Source organism: Podarcis filfolensis (genome assembly GCF_964270895.1).
Source record: "Podarcis filfolensis genome assembly, chromosome: 14".
Classification (NCBI taxonomy): domain Eukaryota; kingdom Metazoa; phylum Chordata; class Lepidosauria; order Squamata; family Lacertidae; genus Podarcis; species Podarcis filfolensis.
Window position 1 is genome coordinate 24,605,142 of NC_139616.1, and position 23,507 is coordinate 24,628,648.

Consider the following 23,507-nt stretch of genomic DNA (forward strand, 5'->3'; position numbering starts at 1 on the left):
ACAGACTCCCGTTGAACTTTTCCACCACAGAGATGGAAAAATACCACTATTAATGGTTTAAACATGTTTTATAGATATCCTGCGGCATTTTTGTGTTTAAGAGATTTAGTGTCTACTGTGTATGACTTTATTTGGAAATAGTTACACACTATTGGGCTTATATGTTACTTTCTGAGGGCTCCCATACGTACTATATCACATTAAAAAAAAAACTTATTTCTGATCTTTATTTTCTGTAGATCTTGTTTGCTACCTCTTTTTGACTGTTTACATTTCATTCTGTACCTCTGATTTACCCAGTATTGGAAGTGGATGTTTGTTATTTCCCTGATATTGTTGTTAATTGTTCTATTTGTTTTTCTTCTCCAATAAACTAGTAGGTGAAAGTGAGCATAAATATGCTTATATTTATTTAACTGCTCCAAAATCCGAGAATAGCCAAGAGTGGCATACGAAAACAGAATATAAAAGCATAACACAGATCATTAGTATTAAAGCTTTGGGTTGTAGCCAACTGGATTATAATATATTCACTGAAATTAATGGACCTAGTGAGCAAGGTCCATTGCTTTCAATGGGTCTCCCCAGATTAGGGCAAATACTAAAATAAAATCCCGAAGCAAGAAAATTAATAATAATGTTAAAGAGAAAATAATATATCAAATGCATTATCTGAGAAGAAATTTATCACAGTTATGTTAGAAATGCACACAAAAATGCTGGCAAAATTAAAAACTTTAAAAAGATTTCAAACTGATGTAGAAGTGTGCCAAAATGTACTTAAGTCTAGAAAAATAAAACCAAAATTGACAGAAACACCCATCTCTAAGAAAAACGTACACACAGCAAATGTGGTAATGGATGTAAAGCTCAGGTTACTCAGAACCCCTATTTTTTCTCCCCCTCCCCTGTCTCTAAAATCCCAAATATAGAAGAAGAAGAAGAGTTTGGATTTGATATCCCGCCTTTCACTCCCCTTCAGGAGTCTCAAAGCGGCTAACATTCTCCTTTCCCTTCCTCCCCCACAACAAACACTCTGTGAGGTGAGTGGGGCTGAGAGACTTCAGAGAAGTGTGACTAGCCCAAGGTCACCCAGCAGCTGCATGTGGAGGAGCGGAGACGCAAACCCGGTTCCCCAGATTACGTGACTACCGCTCTTAACCACTACACCACACTGGTGGTGTACCATGTTTCTAGTGCCTCCAGCCAAAAGTGCATGAGCAAAAGCCACACACAAGCTTCTAGGTGATTACCAATATTTATGGAAGCTGGAGGAATTCTCTTTTAGTGAATTCTGGTGTACACTGACACAACCGATGTTTGAATCGGAACTTAAGTATCCTTTGGCTTCCAAACTTTCCCAGAGTTTGCAATATAGTTCTCAGCTCAAAGTACGAAATGCATTAGGCTCAAATCTGTTTAAAAATGCATACACCGAGATGAAACATGCTCTTCCTATACCAATTCCCAGGTGAATCATTATTATTATTTAATTGCAGATTAATTTGGAATCAGGACCAAACAGACTTAGGAATGAACGCAGGCGAAAAGTGACACAGACCAGAACCAGGCTGCTCCATCCACCCCTGACAGCAATCTAGGAAGAGAGGCTTCAGCAGCCTTACACTGGTCCCTCCCATGGCTAAGGAGGCCCCAAATAAATTATGCAGAACAGTGAAAACATTAGGAAAACACAGGCATGTGCATAAAAACAAATTAAGCATACTGGCGCAAAATTTGGCACGTCATGCAATTTGGATTGCTGGGATGTGGAACTTGAAATAATTATTCTTGGACGAAGAAGCCACATAGCCCTAGTTAATAGGGGCATAGCGTGGGTTACCGGTGCCCAGGGCTCACTAAGTGTTGGCCCCCCTGGTGGACTGGGTAGGGGTCAGTCCCTTCACTGGCCAGCATCTAATAAAGCGAGCCTCTCCTTCCAAACCAGCCCCAACCCGGAAGCATGGATAAGGCAGCGAAACACAAAGGCAGGAGCGCAGCTGTGTTGCTCTGAGCATGGCTCTGGCAGTGCTTTCCTGCCTTCCTCTTCCTCCCTCCCTCCTTGGTGGGTGGTGGTGGCAGCACCCTCCCACTTGGCTGGTCCAGGGGCGGGGCAAAAGTGGGGGTCCCTTTGCTGGCTGTGAGGTGAAAGCACCGCCACCGCCACCCCAGCCCCAAAGGTCCTGCCCTGGCACCGCTTACCTCCCTGCAGCCCCAGGCTTGATGAAGGAGCCTGTCATGGGGGCGTCTCATTGCATCCCCTCGGAAATTTGTGCCCAGGGCTACGGCCCACCGCCCCCCACGCTACACCACTGCTAGTTAACCACACTTTGGGAAAGCCCTTTGCCAGTTTGCAAAGGAAACAGTAGTAACTTCGCACCAACTCAATGGGCAATGAGCTGTCGGTGTATATTTTTGGGCCTGCCCATTTGCCAGGGGTCGTCAGTGTGGTTCCCCTGCTAGATGTTGCTGAGCTCCCATCGGCCTCCGCCAGTGTGGCCAATGAATGGGCAGGGGGCCACGGGGAGTATTAACGCAGCAACACTTGGACTGCACCACCGCTGATGACCCGGCACCGGCTGGACCTCCCTGCTTGCAGCTGGATCACCAGAGATACTTACCAACATCGTATATGTTTTTATTAGCTGCTGACAAGGCTGGTGTGTCAGAATAGGATGCGTCCCGGTGAACGGGAGATTTCATTTCCACATAGCTGCTCTCGGAATGTTTGCATGCCATGATGGGGGGGTCTTTGATGGTGGCGTAGGGGTTTTCGCTGCTGTTGAGGGAACAGGTGCTGGAGCTGCAGGCAGATCCCTTCATATAGTCTGCAAGACAAGAGCCGGGCCGGCCTCTTAGCACACATGCGACCGGACCTCGAGGAGAAGGGGGAGGGGAGGAGGGGGTTTCTAGCCCTCAGAGCGCACAGCACAGGGACCCACCAGTTACGCCTCAGGGATCTCCGAACCACTGTCTCTCCAAACCATCTGCTCATCCAAACTCATTCGCAAGTCATTTCCTGAACATTCAGTAGGAAAGAAAACAGCCCTTCAGTGCCACGGACTCTGCGGTCAAAAGGGTCTCATTTGCTACATTAAGAACATCAGTATGTACACACACAACCACCCCATGCCACCATTCCCCACATCCCTCAAAGCAGGGCTGGAACAATCCGCAGCCTTCTAGATGTTGTGGGGTACAGCTCCCATAAATCCTTGGCCTTTGGTAATGCTGGCTGGGGCTGATGGGAACTGTAGTCCAATAATGCTTGGAGGGCCATGAACCAGCGACCCCTGCCTTAAAAGATAACACTGGTTAAGATCCCCCTTTCCATACCAAGAGATCATGCACAAGTCCCACCCTCCTCCCTGGCAGAGAGAACCATGCTAGCAAGCAAAGTCTTTTGGCATACTGGGTATAATACCTGTTTCAGGGGTGGCACCCGGAAATCCCGCACCACATTTAATGCAACATGGGTTTGTTTGTTTGTTTCTTTTAATTGCTTTACAGGGAAAAGTCCAGAATGGCATGATTAGATTTTCATGTTAAAATAGGTTTAGAAGGAAGATTGCTTGCTAGCAGCGAAATTCTGTGATCTCTACGGGAAGGTAAAATCCAGTTTGCACATTGCTCCCTCTTCTCTCCCCTTCCTCCTCTGCCTTTTTTTCAGACAAACAGCATTTCCCCCCCAAAATGTGAAATAAAACCATTGATATCTCTGCTTCTCCCTCCCCTCATTGACTTCCCGACTGGGAATGTTGGAAGCTCTGTGGGGCAGGGACCTGACATTTCTGTTTTGCTTCTGCGGTCCTGCAAATCACCACTGACATTATACACGGCAACATCATTTATAAGGCTGACACCACCATCTTATCGTAACACAGGAAACATTCATCTCAGGTGCGAAGGAGAATGCCTGCTCTGCAATCTTGCAGAGAGCCTCAGACCACCAGGTAAAAAAAAAAAGCTTGGTTGGCTCTATTGTGGATACAAAGAGGGAATCGGATGATGGTCACTTACCTGTCACTTTAAGGATATTAGCTGGGGTTCCCTCCCCACCTCTCAGATTTCTTAAGGAGGATCCAGAGGAATTATGTCATGTGACCCAAAGTCTACCCCACCCTGGATGGCTCTAACTCTGCCTCTGTAGTCAGAGGCAGCGATGCTACTGAGTACAACTTCTAGAAGCCACAGGAGGAGGGGAGGAGGCGCTTGTGCTCAGGTTCTGCTTGCGGGTTTCCCATTGAGGCATCTCGCTCTGAGAGCAGGGCTACCCTTACGTCCTTGTGATCTCTGGGTTTTCTTGCTGAAAATACAGGCATTCCACTGCCACACTTGCTGCCATCTTGATAGCTCTCTCTCTTTCTCTGCTTCTGATGATATCTGCATTTCTTAACCATCTGCATGCATTTAACACCAGAAGTTATTTTTGACCTGGGAGAAATGACCGTCTGAAGGTCACACAGCGAGCTTTGTGGATGAGTGGGGATTTGAACCTGGCTCTTCCCAATCCTAGTTAGTTACTGCACCCATCCCGCAACACACTCAGCCTTCCCCAACCTGCCACACTCCAGATGTTTTGGACTACAATTCCCATCAGCCCCAGCTGTAGTTCGTAACATCTGGAGGAAACCAGGCTGGGGACGGTGGCACGAGGCTGACACAACTCGCCTTGCTCTGAAGCAGGAATGGGCTGTGAAGGTGGGGAAAGGCATGATATTGGCACCCATCTCCCTGCTTCCAGCTAAGATCAGCTTCAAGGTGTGAAGGAGGGCGAGAGACAATTCACCAGGGAACTGGCTTGGAGAGTGAGAAAGGATTAAAAATCTCTCATGATGGAAAGTACCTGAGTTTTTACAAGGTTGGTGAACGAGCTCCATATTGGATGCTTATGTTCTCTTTTGGGAACAGCCTGCTTTTTTTTTAATGACTGTTACATTTATATCCCACCTTTCCTGCAAGGAGCTCAAGTTGGCATTTTCTTTGCTCAGAAAAACCCTGAGAGGCAGCGAAGGGCCCCAGTGAACAGCCCCAGTGAGCTTTATGACTAAGTAGGAATTGGGGGGAAATGTCCTAGTCCAACGGCTACACAACACTGGCTGCCATTTTGGCCTGGCTGTGCTTGCCATGGCCTTTGGAAATTACAAAATGCCTCCAGGGTCTCTTTCTGACTCCACTATTCACTGCTTGCTGAGCGATGAATGTTTGCATTTCCTTCCTCACGCAGGAATTCACAGGTGAGGTCACATATTTGCATACAGAGTCATAACTTCTATTTGCATTTGCCCTTCTGAGAGCGGGAGCCTCTCGTCCTGATTGGTTAAAGTGCATCTGGCTTCTTCTCTATACATCTTTCAGCGAATGCTGAAGATGCACTTCCACCCTGGCCTTTGACACCTGAGATGTGCATTTTCAGTGCTCATCCTGTGACTGCAATCTATTTTAACTCTTTAGTTCTGAATTTTAAATTGTTGTAACCTGCCCTGGGACCCGCTGGGGAAGGGCTGGTCATACTAACAACAAAAATACTCTGTCTTACCAATAACTCACAGATACACATTTTTTTAGAATGTTCCTAACTACCTTATGAGACTTTAAAACTGATTGCTATTGGATTTAATTTTTGTTGGTGCTTTATCATTGCTGCGTCTGCTGCCCTCGGCTCCTTCAGGAAGAAGGGCATGATGTAAACTGAATATATTATTTCTTTCTTATTTATTCATAAGAGAGGCCCATTTATTTCTTACTGTTAACAGAGCCTCACAGCGCAAAGCTTCCACTTTACTACTGAATTCATTTCTGGGCTGTTTGGGCCAAAAAAAGTGGGGTGCACTGTGAAATGTAGTGACACCTCCCCAACCACCATCTTACTTTGCCCTGAAATATCTATACATAGAAATTATCACGTGCAAATTTCATGCAAACTGTACCACGGGCTTTTGCAAGCATACGAATCGTAGAATTGTAGAGATGGAAAGGACCCTGAGGCTCATTGAGTCAAACTCCCTGCAATGTAGGAATCTTTTGCCCAAGGTGGGGATTGAACCCACCACCCTGAGATTAAGAGTCTCATGCTCTAGCGACTGAGATTCTTTCTTTCTTTCTTACAATTATTCAAACCCCCTTTCCCTATTCAAAGTGTTGGTGCTGACCTTTAAAGCCCTAAAGGGCCTCGGTCCAGTATACCTGAAGGAGCGTCTCCACCCCCATTGTTCTGCCCGGATGCTGAGCAAAATAACTACCAAACTTTTAGAAGACATCTGAAGGCAGCCCTGTTTAGGGAAGCTTTTAATGTTTAATAGGTTATTGTATTTTAGTGTTCTGTTGGAAGCCGCCCAGAGTGGCTGGGGAAGCCCAGCCAGATGGGCGGGGTATAAATAATAAATGCTATGCTATGCTATGCTATGTAACCCCCTCTGAGAACATAAGAGGTGCTTGCTGGATCAGGCCCATGGCCCATCCTGTCCAGCATCCTGTTCTCACAGTGGCCAACCAGATGCCCCAGTGGTAAGTCCGCAAGCAGGACTAGAGAGCAAAGGCATTCTCTCCTCCTGTGGTTTCCAGCAGCTGATATTACTGTGTGCCTGGAGTTAACCAATACTCCTTCTCCCACTTCTCCTATTGCTGCGGCACTGCTTCAATTGTCCATAAACAAGGGGGCTCTTGTACGTGGGTTTTAAATGAGAAAAAGGACACACACGGGGAAATCAGATCTTCCAAGTCCCATTGCAGTTTTGGCTCCAAACTTCACAATCCCACCTCAAAAGTTCTTTCCCTTTTCTTTTTTTTGGGGGGGAGGGGAGTTAGACACACTTCAGCATCTCTTAGATTACTATAATGCATTATACATGGGGCTGCCTTTGAAGATAATTCAGACACTGCACCTAGTGGAGAATTCAGCAGCCGAATTACGGACTGAAACCAAAAGACCTGAGCTTATTAGCCCAATTGTGGCCTGACTGCATTGGCTACGGATTAGTTTCTGGGGTCACGTCAAAGCTCCAGTTTGGGCCCATAAAAGCTTAAATTGCTCAGGACCAGAATGCTGTACGGGCTGTCTCTGCCTCAATATGAATCAGCCCAACCCTGTGGTCTCCTTCAGAGCTTTCATTTGAGGGTGGTGTGGTGGGTGGCAAAGTGCGAATGGGCCTTTTCAGTGGTGGCTCCCCAACAAAGTTCATGAGATGCTCTACCATGGAAACACACCTATTTCCATCATTATCAGTTTTGGTGCTAAATTAAGACCTTAATTTACTCAGATCTGGAGGTGGATCCGGATGTGACTCACCCTTCAAGACTGGCCTCCACCTGTCAATCACCTGATAGCATACAATCAGACATCATAGTCCCCCACAAATATATGGTTGTTTTCTTAATGCAGAATTTTTAACCACAGCCACTCCTGCTCCTCCTTCTCCCCATAAGCTTTCTCTTGAGCCAGATTAAGAGGCATGTAAACCAGCAAGCTGGTTGCAATGGTTTAAGTGTTGCAAGATTCAGGACAAAGAGGGGAGGGGAAATAGCTGAACTATGGGAATGCGATGGCCACCAACTTGTAAAGCTTTAGGAAGAGGATTGGAGAAGTTCACAAAGGATGGCGACTAGCCAGGATGCTTCTGAATACCAGTTGCTGGAAGACACAGGAGATTAGGGCTCTTGTGTTCATGTTCTGCTCCTTAGTTTCCTACAGGCACCTGGTGGGGCACTGTGAGAAGAGGATGCTGGATCAGAATGGCCTGATCCATCAGAGCTCTTCTTCTTATGCTCTTTTGTTGAGAGGCGGAACAGGTCCAGGGGAACTTTGTCACTGGGCCGAGGGGCCTTGCTAATATGACCAACCATGGACTCAGCTACACTAGTAAAGAAACAGCGATTTGAAGGTGCTATAAACATGCAACACCAGATGGCGCTAGAAAGCAGAAAATTTTTATATGCCTTTTCCCAATGGTTTTATTTTATTTTGTTATAATGATCTAATTCCTGACATAAATTTAGTGGTCCCGGTCCACCCCCACCGCTTTGTGTAGATCCACTCCATGACTATTTCTGGCGCTGGCCCTGATTTTGGTGCTCGGGTCTGAAAGCATATGATACAGGGACCTTGTTTATTTTCAGCGTATATCTGCCACCCTATAACCAGAGATTGTCTGGGCAGCTTGCAGAGAGAAATTAAAAACATTTCTTCTGCTAGTCGGAGCCTGGCTAGTGCCTGGAGCCCAGTTCTGAGTTGCCTTGAGCACCATGATGGAATATGAGATATAAATGCAGCAAGTAAGTAAGCAGCAAAGAAAAGAAAACATTTCTTAAGAGAAGGAAAACCCTCTTCATGCCACCATTTTTGATCCCTGCTCTTTAGCCCTTAAATCCACAAAAGTTCAGTGCAGTGCTCTTATAATCTAGTCTTTCTAAGGCTCAGGGAAAACATTTATTTCTCGAGCAGATATTTTAACAGCAACCCTCCAAGTAAGCCACCACTCTTTCCATTTTCAGGGTAGGGCGGGGATGGGGAACCTCAGGCCTAGGGGCCAAATATGGCCGCCCAGGCCTCACTATCTGGCCCTTGGAGCTCTTCTCAGGACACACACTCCTCGAGTGCTTTGGCCTGACTGGAACATGTCCTTGAAACCAGATGTTTTCCAGAGGATGAGTGTGTTCAGCATATGCAGATTCTATCCTACCGTACAAAGGCAACATTTACATTCGTTCTTCTGCCCAGCTTTGCTTCTGGCTCCGCCCACCACTGGCCCCCGGAATGTTGCTCAGAAGGAATGCGGCCCTCAGGCTGAAGGCCTGCCGCCCTTGGGAGTAGGGAAACTGAGGCACAGGGGACGAGTTGCCTCAAAACCACATGGCAAGTCCACATCAGAGGTGGGCTGTGGACCCACATCTACCAAGTGCTCCTTCCATTGGCTTTCCTAAACAGAGAGCTCAGTTCTAATTCGTTTGGCCAATGGAGGAGGAAGGCAATAACGGCAGGAATGTAGGGCAGAGATCAACAGGCATGGCAAAGCTCCAAGTCAAAGCTGGGCTGTCGCCAGAGGTCTCAAAAAACGTGCCGGCTTGCCTGCCTGCTTGCAGACCGACCAGCAACCACTTTGCAGATGTTTGGGGCTGGCGAGCTCACCTCTCCTGCCTTACCCAAACTGGCCACTATGGGGTCACTTGCCAGCATCAGATACTATACCTTTGAAGCCTTTTTCCATAATGTATGTGTTCTGACGTCTATTCATCCCATAAGCACCTGCACAAAAATAATATACAATGGAAAATGCATAAATAACTTTATGCAAACTGGACTTGTGCAGCAGAAAGATGTGTCTCCTTTGGCTCACTGTGATGCAGAGTCAGGGAAAAGTGAGTGCTTGACCACGGGGGGGGGGGGGGGGAGCCCAATGCTCTCTGCTGGCTGACACAAGGGATATTATTTTTTTGAGTGGGGGGGGGGAATAAGCAGAGGGAGGGAGAAGTGTGTTGAATCATCTTGCAAAGATCAAGTGGCATGTGGATGGGAGGATGTCTGGATCTCTCTCCAGAAGTCGCTTTAGCAGAGAAATGAGTTTCTCTTCGCATTTTAAGGCAGATCTACCTAATTTTCACTTTCTGAAACAATCCGTGGACTGGCCCACCACCATCCTTCAAAATTTTGCAGTTCACTGATTTGTGTGTGGGCAAAAATGCACTTTTTTTCTTCTACAAAACAATTCCCCCTAATATATGCATGCATATGCACACTTTATCCTAGCATGTGCATTTACATACACATGACTTGGCTGGAGAACTGCAGATTTCGAAGGGTGGGTGAATGACAGTTTCTCATCTTGCTTCCCAAAGTGCAAATTAGGTAAGTTTTACATATGTGAAGTGAGTAGAATTCCTCCCCCCCCCCACCCCAAGTCTCAGGGCACTTGGGGAGGAGGATTTTCATCTGGCATGCCACTAACTCCCACTACTGAAAGCAGACCCAGTTTGAGACAATATGCAAGGACTTAATCCAATTTGGGTGCATTTTGAAAAAAGGCAAGTTTCTAGGCCTCATGGTGCCCAAAGGCATTCTTGAGAACACTTGACCCCCTGGTGAAATTTCAGAAACCGGGGGTGAAGAAGCGGTACTAAAAGAGCTTTAAATGTGTCCCTGGTGCAAGCATCTTCCCCATTAGAGAGGCTGCAAAAGATTTATTTCGTATGAGACAGGAAGTACAGAGGTTTGTTCTTCCTGCTGTCACTACACCTGTGCAGAGCGGTCAAAGCCATTCTAGAGAGCTGTGCAGTGGTCAAGAAGGGTGCCTTCAGTGCTCTGGAGAGCTATGGATCCCTCCCTTACTGGTATCATTAGCTGGATATTTTTTTTTAATTTTTTTAAGTATATGCAAAAATTGCCTGGCATGTAAAATTTGTTCAGGCCACTCTGTGTGGTGCAAACATTCATATGAAAAATCTAGTCCATTAAATTCTTCCAAGCAAAGGGGGAAATGGGGGGTGTTCACATTCAATGGCAAAACTTCTTCTGATTTCAAAGGAGCTGGGCTGCCTCTACCCCATAATCCCGCTACCTCTGCACCTGTTTGCAGATGGAGATAGCATGGATGGGTTTCTATTTTCAATGCACTCTCTTACAGCTGGAAACCCTTGGCAAGGAAATCTCCTCATCAGGAGAAAAGTGGGAAAATCTCCTGCTGGGGACTCAGCTAAATTAGGGAGCGATCTAACACAATGGAGGTATAAATATGCATCTGCAGCACTTACTTTGAAGCCCTCTGTCGCTGGTGGATTTGAAGGTTAGTCCCTTCAAAATGAGATGCCTTATTATATGATGCAACGTGGGGGCATTTTGCAAGCCACTTAAAATTTGCACAGATTCAATGAGGCGGATGGGAAATTCCCCACCCCCCACCCCGGCCTGGCTTTGAGGACACCCGTCTGCAGTTGACATTCAACTTCAAAATGTTTCCCTTGCAAAATCTGGGGTGGTAACAACAAAAAAAGGATTTTTACTCTACTCCACTCCCACTCCCCCCCCCTTTTCCTCCTGATTCAACACTCCATGACTATTAAATGTGCCCAGCCCTCAGAGGACCATTAAAATAATAATAATAAAAAATCTCAATGGGGGGATGATTTTTTAAAAATTACTTCTGCAAAACATAGGGCAGGCATAGGCAAACTTGGCCCTCTAGATGTTTTGGGACTACAACTCCCATCATCCCTAGCTAACAGGCCAGTGGTCAGGGATGATGGGAGTTGTAGTCCCAAAACATCTGGAGGGCCGAGTTTGCCTATGCCTGACATAGGGTTTCCTGAGCTTGCTGATGCCTACACCTTTCCCCCAGTGGCTCCACTTTGGCTCCCAATTCTGTTGATGGTCAGCACCCACATTTGCTATGAAGGGGACTGGCCACACACAGGTGTGCTGGTTTTATAGTAATCCCAGTGCTCTATGACTGGTGCACATGCACCATGCTCAACCCCCCTGGCATGGAATAGGCTCACTTGCAGAGGCCTGAGAGAGATGGTGCATGTGGAGTAGGATAAGGCTTCTTCAGGGTTTCCTCCTTGCCCCTTTCTCACACAAAGACCACTATCAACAGAGGCTGCCCCAGCAACCTCAGTCTGCCCTCAGCCACTTGCCTGCCTTCTTCCTTAACAACCATCCCAGGGGGTGGCTCTGGCTGTCAGCTTGCTTGTCCTTAGTCTCAGTTTTGCCCCTATAGAAGTCAATGAGGGGGGAAGCAGGATGGGGACAAAACTAGAATAAGTTGGTTCCACCACCCATTGACTCTGGTCCCACCTACAGTTGGCTTCCCTGCCTCCCCCCCCCACCAGTCCCAATGGGCACAAGCCACCACTGCCCACTATTTTTATAAAGCAATAGAAGCTGGTGCAACCATATGCAAGACTCGTGTTGATGGGTGATGGAATGGTAGAATTGGAAGGGTCTACAAGGATCGTCTAGTCCAAGCCCCTGCCATGCAGGAATCACAGCTAAAGAATCCCTGACAGATGGCCATCCAACTTCTATTTAAAAACTTCCAATGAAGAAGAGTTCATCTTCTGCCGTGGTCCATCCCACTGAGGAACAGCTCTTACCAGCAGAACTTTCTTCCTAATGTTTAGTCAGAATCTCTGTTCTTGTCCTTTAAATCCACTGGTTTTGTGCCTACCCTTGAGAATGGCAGAAAACATATTTTGTGTGACATCCCTTCAGATATCTGAAGATGGCTATCATACCGCCTCTCAGCCTTCTCTTCTCCAGGCTAAACATACCCAAGTCCCTCAACCATTCCTCATAAGGCTTGGTTTCCAGACCCTTTATCATCTGCTTGGCACAGCTTGGCAGAAGGTCCAGTTCAGTTTTGTATTGATTTGTATGCCCATGCTGCTGTGGTTTGGGCTGCATTCATTCCCTAGATCAGCCACCTTGAAGGCGCCAGTCTTTCAGCTATGGCCTGCATCAAAGCCAGTGCTTTTTTGTGTGTGGAAAATTATATACTGGTATTCATATATGAACACTGGCCTATGAGCGCTCCAATTGGAGAACCGTTGTTACGAAAGGTGTCATGGACTTTGAAGAAGCACAGACTCAAGACAAAAGGGAGAAACGAACTAAAGGGAAGGCACGTTTGACAAGCCCTCACCGTGATCAACTCCAGCCCGGAAACCTGTGGATGGACGTGTGGATCCAGAATTGGACCTCCACAGTCACTTACGGACTCAGGGTTAAGACTGTTTTCATGGAAGACAATCTTACTTGGCTACGAGTGATCGCCAAAGAAGAAAGGTGATAGGGCTACAATGGGCAGCCCAAAAGAAAAATATCTGGACTCTCTACAGTCTCTCTCTCTCTCTCTCTCTCTCTCTCTCTCTCTCTCTCACACACACACACACACACACACACACACACACACACACACACACTGATCAAGCCATCAAACAAAGATATTGGGAAATCACTAACTGGACAAGCCTGTAGTGCAGGCTTCCAGCTGTTGGATTCCAGTGCCCTTCAACCTCAGACAACATGACCTATGGCCAGGAATGATGGGAACTGAGGAATAGCAAGATCTGGAATCTAACAACATTTGGAGGGCCACAAGTTCTGCACTCCTGTTATAGTCTCTGAATTGAAAAAAAGTGGTAGTTTAGAAAACGCAGGAAAGTGGTATGTCCTTGCAACCCAGCTAACTTTGCTAGAACTCTCTGTGGGAGGGAGAAATGTACATACACACCCAAATTCTCCCTGTTTCTTTGCTGTTTGCAAACCTGCGCCAGCGCTATATCCACCCCAAAGCAATTAAAGATGGATAATCTAGCTGAATGGGTCATTAAATTGGAAAGAAAAAGAATTGTGATGAACTTAAACCCAAGCTCACAACAAAGGCCATAAATCTAGAGGAAGGACTTAGTCTAGAGGTAACAAGAGGAAGGACTTAGTCTAGAGGTAACAAGAGGAAGGACTTAGTCTAGAGGTAACAAACTGTTGGCCTGATCTGGCCTGCTAAGTCTTTTCCAATGCTCAACCATCCCACAATGAAATTTATCAGTGGTGGCATTCGCCATTCTGTGTATATATGTGGATGAGGGAGTGTCATTCTGAACTTTCAGCGCCCAGGAAACAACAGGTGGTCTCCGTTTGGCCCTAATGTTTCCTGAATGCTCAGCGATCATGGCCAGTATGAACTTCTCAGTATGAACTGCATCAGGGCGGGAGAATTTAGAGGAAAACCAGGCAGAAAGTAGTTACTCTTGAAACTGTTAATGCTGGTGTTGGCTCCACATCTCCCACTTCTATCTGGCTGCATCTGTGGAAGAGGACATGGTAGCCAAGCCCATTCCATCAGGTTATCTGGGACCAGCTGCCATTTGATCTTTTCTCCCAGAACCACCTCCTTCTCACTGGCCATTCAAGCTAGTCGATCAATTACGCAACTTAAAGAACTGGCATTTGAATTTGCTTGATTTTCCTCTTCCTTTCTCACTCTTTCCCCCCTTTTGTATCATGTCTAGTAGACTGTGAGCTTGCATACAGCGCTGAATAAATCTCTACACAGTGCTTAGTAAATTTTAGGTGCCTTGTGAGTGCATAAATAATGAAGAGAAATAAAAAAGTATCTAATAAAACAATTAAAAATTAATACTGCAATTATTTTATTTCACAAAATTTATATACCATTTCATGGTCATGAAACCTGATAGTGATTCACTAAGAATGACAATTAATAATGATTGTATGTAAATAAAGCCAGGAATCAGGAACAGAAAATATATAAATATAAATGCAGCCTGACAATATCAGTTTGATACACTGCTTATGCCTTGCTAGACAACTTGCAAAATGTTTATATATAGAGAGAGAGAGTAGAAGAAGAAGAAGAAGAGTATTTCTGTGGTTAGATTGGAATCAAAGTGCTTTTTCTTCCTTGGATGTTCTAATATTGCATTGGATTGCATTGCATTGCATTGTACTGCACTGCACTGTACTGCACATGTTCTACCACTAGATGCCGCTACAGTGCTGTTGGCTATCTCTGTATGAGATTTTCACCATCAGACTCCATATATCAAACAGTGCTATAGTGCCACCTCTATGACAGAAAGCAGCACTGAAACAAAGGGCTTGTCCACACTTCCTCTTGTCTCATGCCTAGAAAGCATGGGTCCAAGCAGTTTCCCCCTTTGCCCTGCTCCTTTCCCAGGGAAAAGTCACTCTAGCTTTAAATTGGAACAAACAGCAATCCTATTTCCATTTGCTCTGACTGAGCACTGAAGAGTGGTTTTCCCCAGGGGAAAGCAGCAAGACATGAGGAAGTGTGGAAGAGCCCAAAGTCCTCATAGAATTAAGCCATCCACTAAATAAAGAGAACTGACCAATCAGGCACTCTCCCAAGCCTGGACAAAACTCTCTTCACCTGTGAAGTTCAGCATTATACAAAACAAAAGTCTAGGACTTCCAACAGACTTATTTGTGGTAGGACATAACCCACCTGGGTAGGTTTTTAGAAAACCTACAACGGACTGTTTAAAGGAAGCAAGGGTCTTTTGATTGCATAAACTCATATTTTAAGTGGACCTGGGACTTCAAATGACTTAATGGATGAAAATTACTGACCTAGATCACTCAGATAGCCGTAAGCTCTCCAGTGTGCAGTGCGTCTGTCAAGGATTTTATTACTGAGCTGTTCAAAGAGTCACGACAGCAAGGAGTTAATGCAGAAGCAATTAAAGAGCCCCACCAACAAAGCCAAGGGGGGTTGAAAAATGAAATTGAAATAGGCAGGTGGGGAAGTGAAGCTGAGAGTCTTTCCTTGGAACAAGCTAGTTAGACTCACTGGGAACTCTGGAAACTGGCAGGACAGAGAAGATGCGATGAGAAGGAGATGAGCTTGGCTACACCACAGCATGCTGAGAAGGACAGGGGAGCCACAACTGCCTCCCCCCCAAGAGAATATTCAGGTGCTTGTGCAAATGACTTACAAATTAAGACACAACCCGGAGAAAACAGTGAAGGGGGAAGGAGCTTATATATATATTAAAAAACTACCACCACCACAAAATGATACTAGCATGCAGTCACAAAACTAGTCGGAAAAGAGGGAGGTTCACTTAATCAACATAGTGGAGAGGAATTCTTCCAATTCAAGGGAAAAAATCAGCAAGCTTGGAGGAGATCACTATGCTCAAAACAGATCCACCAGCAAAATCCAAACAGAGTTTCAGGAGGTAGTTGCAGAAACAATTCAGTCTGTTGCAACTGGGATTCGCTCAGCATCTCAAGTAGGGATGGGAAATCTGTCAATTTTTGGTTACCCTCAATTCCTCATTTTTCTCGTCTTCAGTTCAGCACATTTTCTTATCAGTTTGCAATTTTAACAAAAAAAGTCCTTGCAAAAATTCATCAGTATTATAGTGTGCCTTTCTCCCTCCCTCCAATATTTGTATGCAAATTTCCTCATCAATATACACTTTTTTTTTGCAAGTGTCTCCTCTTAATATAATGCATTTCTGTATTTTTAAATTTTTATTTACTAATACATGCCTTCTTATGAATAAGTTCTGCTAATATGTGCACTTCTATACATTTTGTGGGCTGCATCACAAAAACTGGAGATCAACAAATTTTGGAGGATAGCTGTGTTTGTTTGCATATTGTTTGGAAAGGGTTAATTCTTCCCATGTTCCCAGTCTCATGATAAGGATGGGGGAAAGGCTCTCTATTGTGAGTGGCATCTGAAAGACACATCACTCACAATTCACCTGGCAGATTTCCCCTAAGGAGCTATGGCAAGCTGTTCTGAGCTCCTCTTCCCACCATCATTTGGGGATGAATGGAGGCTAAGGTGCTGCTGGATGAGAACAGGGAACTGAAGTTACAAAGAACCTGGTTGTGGGTGGTGAAAGTATATTGAGTGGGAGTTCAATGAAGAAGTGCTCTAGCATGTGACTTTCCAGCCAGCCAATCCTAGGGTGGAAGCATTATTCCTATATATAGGATGCTGCCTTATACCAAACCAGACCGTTGCTCCATCTAGCTCAGTATTGTCTATGCAGTAACTGTAAGCGGCTGTCCTCATTTGGGGGACATTCCCTGTCCTAGCTGGAGATTCTGGGGGTTGAATCTGGGACCTGCATGCAAAGCAGATGCTCTACTGCTGAGCTATGGTCCTTCCCTTAAGACACAAGGAAATAGGAAGCTGCCTTATACTAAGCCAGGCCATTGGTCCGTCTAGCTCAATATTGTCTACACTGACTGCCAGCAGTTCTCCAGGATTTTGTACAGGGGATTTCCCCAGCCCTACCTGGAGATGCTGGGGTAACCTGTAACCTTCTGCATGCCAAACAGATACTCTGCCACTGAGCTACAGCCAATCCCTTAGCCAGTCCTGCAACAGGGAACTGCACCCTTGTCAGAGAACACCATTGCAAGAGACAATAAGCTAACTATGCAATTAGAAGGGAGCAAGAATGGGTCCACCTGTGACCAGAAAGAACCCAAATCTTCTATAAAGAGTGAGCACCTCAATCCGTTGCAGCAGATCGGACGTCTTACGGCACCTTAAAAGCTAACGAGTTTTGTTGCCATGAGAGCTCTCTTAGAGTCTTAGTCTACTTCGTTAGATGCACAACAGAGGAGTTACTTTTGAAAGAGACAAATTCCAGAAAGGCAGCCATGTTGGGTTGCTGCAATACCCTACAAAAGGTGTGCATCATAGAGGCGGCTGTACCCCAACCTTCCCCAACCTGATGCCTTCCAGACGTTTTGGAACTACACCTACCATCAGCCCTAGTATGGGGCTGATAAGAATTGCTGCCCTGAACATCTGGGGGGCACTAGGTTGGAGAAAGCTGTTGTTGCCTCAAGCCACAATAAGGAAGATCCTTGTCGTTTTTCACCTGATCTGACTCTTCTTTCAATCCACCTGTGAAAGCTGAGGACTGCAACAGCATGATCAGTTTCACCAACTTAAGTCAGGGTTAGCCAATGTGGCACCATCCAGATGTTGTTGGACTACAAGATGAATGGAGAAATTCATGGAGGCTATCAATGGCTTCAAGCCTCCATGGTTGGAGGCAGTAATGCTTCTGAATTCCAGTTACTGGGAAACACAGGTGACCAGAGTTGCTGTGCTACTCAGGTCCTGCTTGTGAGCTTCCAACTGGGTGGCCACCGTGAGAACAGGATGCTGGACTACATGGACCATTTACCTGATCCAGCAGTCTCTTCTTAACTCCCATTATCCCTGATCATTGACTGTGTTATCTGGGGACTGATGGGAGCTGTAGTCCAACACCATCTAGAAAGCACCACGTTGGCTGTCAATGGGCTGAGTAGCTTATTCCAGGGGCAGACAAGATGGTGATCTCCAGATCTTGAACCACAACTCCCCTCAACCCTAACCACTGTCCATACTAGCTGGGGACTGGTGGGAGCTGTAGTCCAACAGCATCTAGAAAGCACCTTATTGGTTGTCCTTGAGCTGGGTAGCTTATTCCAGAGACAGCCAACATGGTGCCCTCCAGATGTTGTTGACCTCCAGCTTCCACCAGCCCCAGCCAACATGGCCAATGATCAGGCATGATGGGAGTTGTATTCCATCTGGAGGGTGCCACTTTGCCTACCCCAGGCTTATTCAGCCATGACAACTAAACAGAACCATTATGGCACATTTCCTTGAACCGGGGAGAACGGTGCCAGGAATGGAGGGCAAGACAAGGGTCATATCTACCTTACTGGAGAGGTTTCCATCCAGATTACTGGGAAAGAACCGTGAAGTCACACCACATGGCAGGGTGTGGTAGCTTGGGTTGGAAAAACAGTGTGCATTGCTGTTACCTTGAGATATATCTGGGAAGAAAACAAGTCATCACAACACTCTTTTGGAGCTGCACGAGAGGAAGGAGGGGAAGAGAGGGAGAGAGTGTTATGTGCACACTCCTATGTGCTAAAACACACACACACACATGGGCAGGTTAGGCTACAAAACCACACCACCACTTCCGATCTGTCAAGCCAGGAATATTTTTGCCTTGCTACGCCCCCCTCCCTTCAGTCACAGCCCTGCACCAACCATTGTGGAAGACAGGGACCATGGAAGACTCAGTCTCTGGTACAGTGCAAAGAATAAATTTGAATGCAGCCTGGAGGATGCATAAAAATATGAAGCTCTATGTGCAAGACCATCCAAACACAGAGATCATGTCTAGCATGTTTAAACCCCACCTTGTAATTAAGATGTATGCAAGTGGGACCTACAACAAACAGTTGCATTGCATTTGCACCTCCTAGCAGAAGTACTCCTGTTCAGGGTTGGTGCCAGCCAGCCAATCAGCCACACCATCTTCCCAGCAATCCATTCCATCTCCTCTCCTCCATTTCCCATTCCCCCTGCCCAACTGACCAGTGTGGGTTGCCCCTTAAATTTGTTTAAAGAACGATTTTATTTTGTACTTCTACATGTGCTGTAGAGGGATGTGAGGGGCAGATGGGGCTCATCAATCTGGGAAGGTAGCCCATTTAGGAGAAGAAAAGCTCTGATCCTCAACCTCTGTTGGCTGCCTTGCCAGATATATTTGGGAGAAGAAAAGGCTAAAGAGTAAATGCTACACAAATCTGGAGTAGAGTCTCTAAGACCTTTGGATCGCGCTTTGCATGCCTCCTTCTGGCAACTCCTGTAGCCCAACTGGTGCCAAATGCATTGCTCTGCTTTCCACAGGAGACAGTGATGGCCATCAACTACGGTGGCTTTAAAAGGGGTTTAGGCAGATTCATCAGAATTAGGCTCTCAATAGCTACTAGCCACAATAGGCATGTTCCACCTCCTTGGCCTGATCCAACTGAGCTCTCTTTATGTTCTTAATAGCCCCTCCTTCCCCCTCAGAACCAAAGTATGCAAAAAATAATATAAATAATAACCATGCAAACCTGCACAATGCATGCAGGATGTCTAGAGTTTTTAATTGACACTTTTTTTTAAAGTACAAAAGTGAAATCTATTCACAACAGAGCTCGGAGAGATCCTGATCCCTTGGTGCAACATGGAAAAGGCAGCGCCTTCCTGAGGGAGAGCCAGCAAAAATTGTGACAGGCACATAGGAGGGAACAGAGCAGCTCTCCTGGGGCCTCGTTCTGCAGAGACACATCCCTGAGGATAACAACATCCATGAATCAGTGACAGTTCTTTACCTTCTCCTCGGCCAAAGTCTATGACGACCCAGAGAGGAATGCCAACTATTTAAGGGATGCAGAGCTGCCAACTTTAACGACCATCTGTTGGCAATCCATTTGCCTTGCCATTGAACAAAAACCGCCACCCCATAAAGATCAAAATAGCAACACTTCCTTCGGAAGAGTGAAACAAACTCAATTTAGCAATTAAACCACTCCCAGATGAATTAAAAGACCGATAAGGATGCAGGGAACAGCAAGCAGCTTTGGAAAGCAAGAACAAGAAAAAGAAGCAGGCAGGCTCTCATTTACCTTGTATTAATTAAAAATCTTAATTTGGGGGAGACCTCTACCGATAAAACAAAAACATTGGTAACTGGACTGGAAAATTCACCGGCACACTTGGGTGCTTCCTTTGTTAAGTGAAAACTTCATGATTCAAGGATACAAATAATATATAGGTTTGGGGGTGGGAGTGCAGTACCTCCGCAGGATCCCTCTGGTTAATGAAAGGCTGGAATCAAACTTTAATTGTCAGATGGAGAAGAGCAGACTTGGAATGAATAGATTAGCGCTGTGCCAAAATCCACCCTCCGATTACTCAAAATTTTTCTTCCCCTTCCCCTGCCTCATCTGCTTAAGAAGGTCTTTTGATTTCAGTGTGTGTGAAACTGGGGTTGCCATCTCGTTGTGCAGGGGACAACGATGGTGTGTCCGCATCTGCCCTTTGCTTCCTGACTTGCCCCATGGAGATGACCTTGTGATGGGCTTACATTGGGCCATGGGACAGGGGGAGGCTGGATACCAAGCCCTCGAGATTTTGTCTTTAGGTGAAGTCCTTCCCTTTTTCCTCACAACAAAGCTCACTGCACTGTTTTTTTTAAAAGTCATAGAATTGTAGAGTTGGAAAGGGCCCTATGTACCATCTAATCCAACTCCCTGGACTGCCAGAAATCACAGCTAAAGAATCCCTGACAGATGGCCAGCCAACATCTGTAGGAAAACCTCCATGGAAGGAGAGTCTACCACCTTCTGAGGCAGGCCATTCCACTGCTGAACAGCTTTTGCTGCCAGAAAGTTCTTCCTAATGCCCAGGTGGAATCTTGTCTCTTGTCATTTGAATCCATTGGTTCGAGTCCTGCCCTCTGGAGCAGCAGAAACAAGCTTGCTCCACCCTCTGTGTGTCAGCCTTTCAGTTATTTGAAGAAGGCTATCACATCCATTCTCAGTCTTCTCTTCTCCAGGTGACGCAGTTCCCTCAACTGCTGAAGGGACTTCATTTAAAACAGGGGTGGGGGACATCAAGCCTGGAGGAAGCATGTGGCCCCAAGCCTCTCTATCTGGACCCCAGGGCTTTCCCAAGACCACACACCTTCTAGGCCAGCGGTTCTCAACCTGTGGGTCCCCAGATGTTGTTGGACTACAACTCCCATCATCCCTAGCTAGCAAGGTCAGAGCTCAGGGATGATGGGAGTTGTAGTCCAACAACATCTGGGGACCCACAGGTTGAGAACCGCTGCTCTAGGCCCTGTTTTCCATCCTCCTTGAGGGTTTTTGCCTTACTGGAAAGTGTCCTTGAACTCTCATAATGCCTCTTGCCTGTCTGGATGGCAAGCAGAGGGTGTGTGTGCGAGCATTTATAGGAAGTAGCCTAGTGCACAAAGGCACACTGCATTCCTTGCTCAACCCACCTGTGCCCCTTCCATCAGTTGCATGAGGCTGCCCAGAAGGGAATGTGGCCCTTGCTGTGAAAAAACAGTACCCCACCTATCCATTTTTCCTTTTTAATGAACAGCCGACAGGAGTACAGTGGGCAGCCTTCTCACCGCTTCCTGCGATTCGAGCAAAGCCCACCCAAGGATGTAATAGAATTTCCAGGAAGTGCAGACAAGCAGAATGCACAATATGACTTGTAGGATGAAAGACAAGACACTCGCAAACAGCCCTTGGGTTACCTCAAAAGGAAGGTAAGCACAACAAAAATTCTGCCCCTCCCCCTCTTTGCCGCCTGTCAGCTGTTCCTGCTTTTTCCTCACCCTCCTGCCCTATAAGGTTTTCGTTTCTTGACCTTGCTATGGACCTTGGTTGGTCGCCGCTGAGGGGCCTGGTAGGAATTTTTCCACTTGGCAAATTGGCACCAGCCACTTGGTTTTCGCCTACCTCATAGCAAATCGTCACAACTTTCTGGGTATTGGCGGTTAGGCATTGGTATTTGTTCTGTAGATGGAAGAGGGGAGGTAGCGCCATCACCTGCCCCGCATATTGAAGGGTAGTCCGTTAAAGGATTCCAGGGGGCGTGGCCCTGTCCGAAGCCTAAGGAGGTTAGGGCCCAAGGCACGCCCCCTAGCGGTGACCCCAGGGGAGTTCCTAGTTGATGTGCATCAGCAGGACTCCCCCCTATTGGTGGTTAACCCTTCCCAGACTTCGAGCAGATGGGCTGGAGTTGGATAGTCGGTTAGGACTAATGCCTAAGCCAATACCGCTCTTCACCTGTAACCAAGAAAGTTGTGGCCTTTTTTAGCCCATTAACCTTAATAATTGTGTCATGTGTCATTATTTCCACCGGGGGGGGGGTCGGGAACTTGCCACGCAAAGGCTGGCAGTGACACAACTGTCATAGTCAGTACACTGCATGGTCGAAAGGTGACTGTGAAGAGGGGTTGGACACCATGGCAAGAGGGCTTGGCCACAGGGTAGGAAGGGATAATTTGGGAGAATGGAATTGGGACCCCCCCAACCTCTGTTTTCACTCTCACTGGCTCTCTCTCCAGGGAACGTTGTGGCTTCTGGGAATTTAGATGTACTCTCCACAGACAGCAAGCAATTTACCACTGGAATTACGGATGGATACGACCCTCTCTGCACGGAGGATGCATTTCATCAAAATGGAGTTTTCTGCAGCATTACTGCTGGAGAAAGTTTATGGCTGTTTCCCCCAGGGATGCTGGCAAAAGACTATCTGGGTAGTTTGGAAGAAGAGGATATATAGCCCCTTCTTTGCCTCTCCTCCTTGCAAGCTGGGTGGCTTATCCATCACAGTTTTGATCCAAGTAATCCCAAGGACTATAGCTCTGTGGACTCCCTGACAATCTCACAAAATCGTAAAATTGAGGGAGCTGCAGCAACTGGAGCTCTTCAAAACCAATTTATGCTTTGGAGCATAAAACAGTATCCGGAACGGTGCCTGTGGATGGCAGCAGAGAATGTTGGGCTGCACCCGAGAGCCCTTCCAGACTTTGTGTTTTTATTGTGCATTCATGCGCTCACGACGATATTAGGGCAGTTATGCATGAGCCTAGCTTTCAACTCCATTTCCACTTGCAAACGTTTCGAGGTGGGCACACCGCTTCGTTTCCAAATAGTGCATATCCCACAACTTCCTGCTGAAATCCTGTATCTTTAAATAACCCAGATGTGCTTTTTGGGGTACCACTTTCGTTGTGCTAGAGCTTGAGAGCCCCTTGAGGATGGTAATAATCCGGTAACAGTGAGGAAGCATCACAAACCAGTTAATAAAGCAGACTGATGTGCAGACAGTGTAAATGCACCACTAGTGAACTATTATTAAATCAATGACATGCTGAAGAAGATATTTGCAAACCCTACCCTTCATCAGTCTAGAGGGGCCCTGAGCTATGAGCCAGAAGCACCGAGTTCAAATGTTACAGGGACACACTAAGTGACCCGAGGCAAACGACTCCCAGTTTCAGTCATCCATCTGCAACCTGAGAGTCATATTAATGACTGGCCAACCTTACAAGGTTGTTGTCAGGGTTACTGAAATTGGTTGGTAGTTCTGTGCGCGCACACACATACACCCCCCCCCTTAAAGAAACTTTCCCAGGAAAGC

General features: G+C 46.4%; 2 protein-coding genes and 1 long non-coding RNA gene across 9 annotated transcripts in view; 1 reads left to right on the forward strand and 2 right to left on the reverse strand.

The window, feature by feature from the left end:
• The window catches only part of LOC310749660 (tigger transposable element-derived protein 1-like), a 462,962-nt gene that overhangs the window by 80,057 nt on the left and 359,398 nt on the right, over nucleotides 1-23,507 (forward strand). The window lies entirely within an intron of this gene.
• MEGF11 (multiple EGF like domains 11) overlaps nucleotides 1-23,507 on the reverse strand; it is a 331,350-nt gene that overhangs the window by 5,632 nt on the left and 302,211 nt on the right. For 2 of the 7 annotated variants that reach the window (XM_083586294.1, XM_083586292.1), the window contains 2 exons: nucleotides 9,185-9,241; nucleotides 2,622-2,828 (listed from right to left, as the gene is read on the reverse strand). The exons of 1 other annotated variant lie outside the window; for it this stretch is intronic. In XM_083586294.1, coding sequence (XP_083442420.1) covers nucleotides 2,622-2,828; nucleotides 9,185-9,241 — 264 coding nt within the window. Of the gene's footprint in view, nucleotides 1-2,621; nucleotides 2,829-2,942; nucleotides 3,020-9,184; nucleotides 9,242-15,103; nucleotides 15,171-18,218; nucleotides 18,338-23,507 lie in introns of those variants that run through there. 4 more of the 7 variants (XM_083586291.1, XM_083586296.1, XM_083586297.1 and 1 more) reach the window with 4 other exon arrangements.
• LOC310749843 overlaps nucleotides 1-23,507 on the reverse strand; it is a 313,237-nt gene that overhangs the window by 5,632 nt on the left and 284,098 nt on the right. The window lies entirely within an intron of this gene.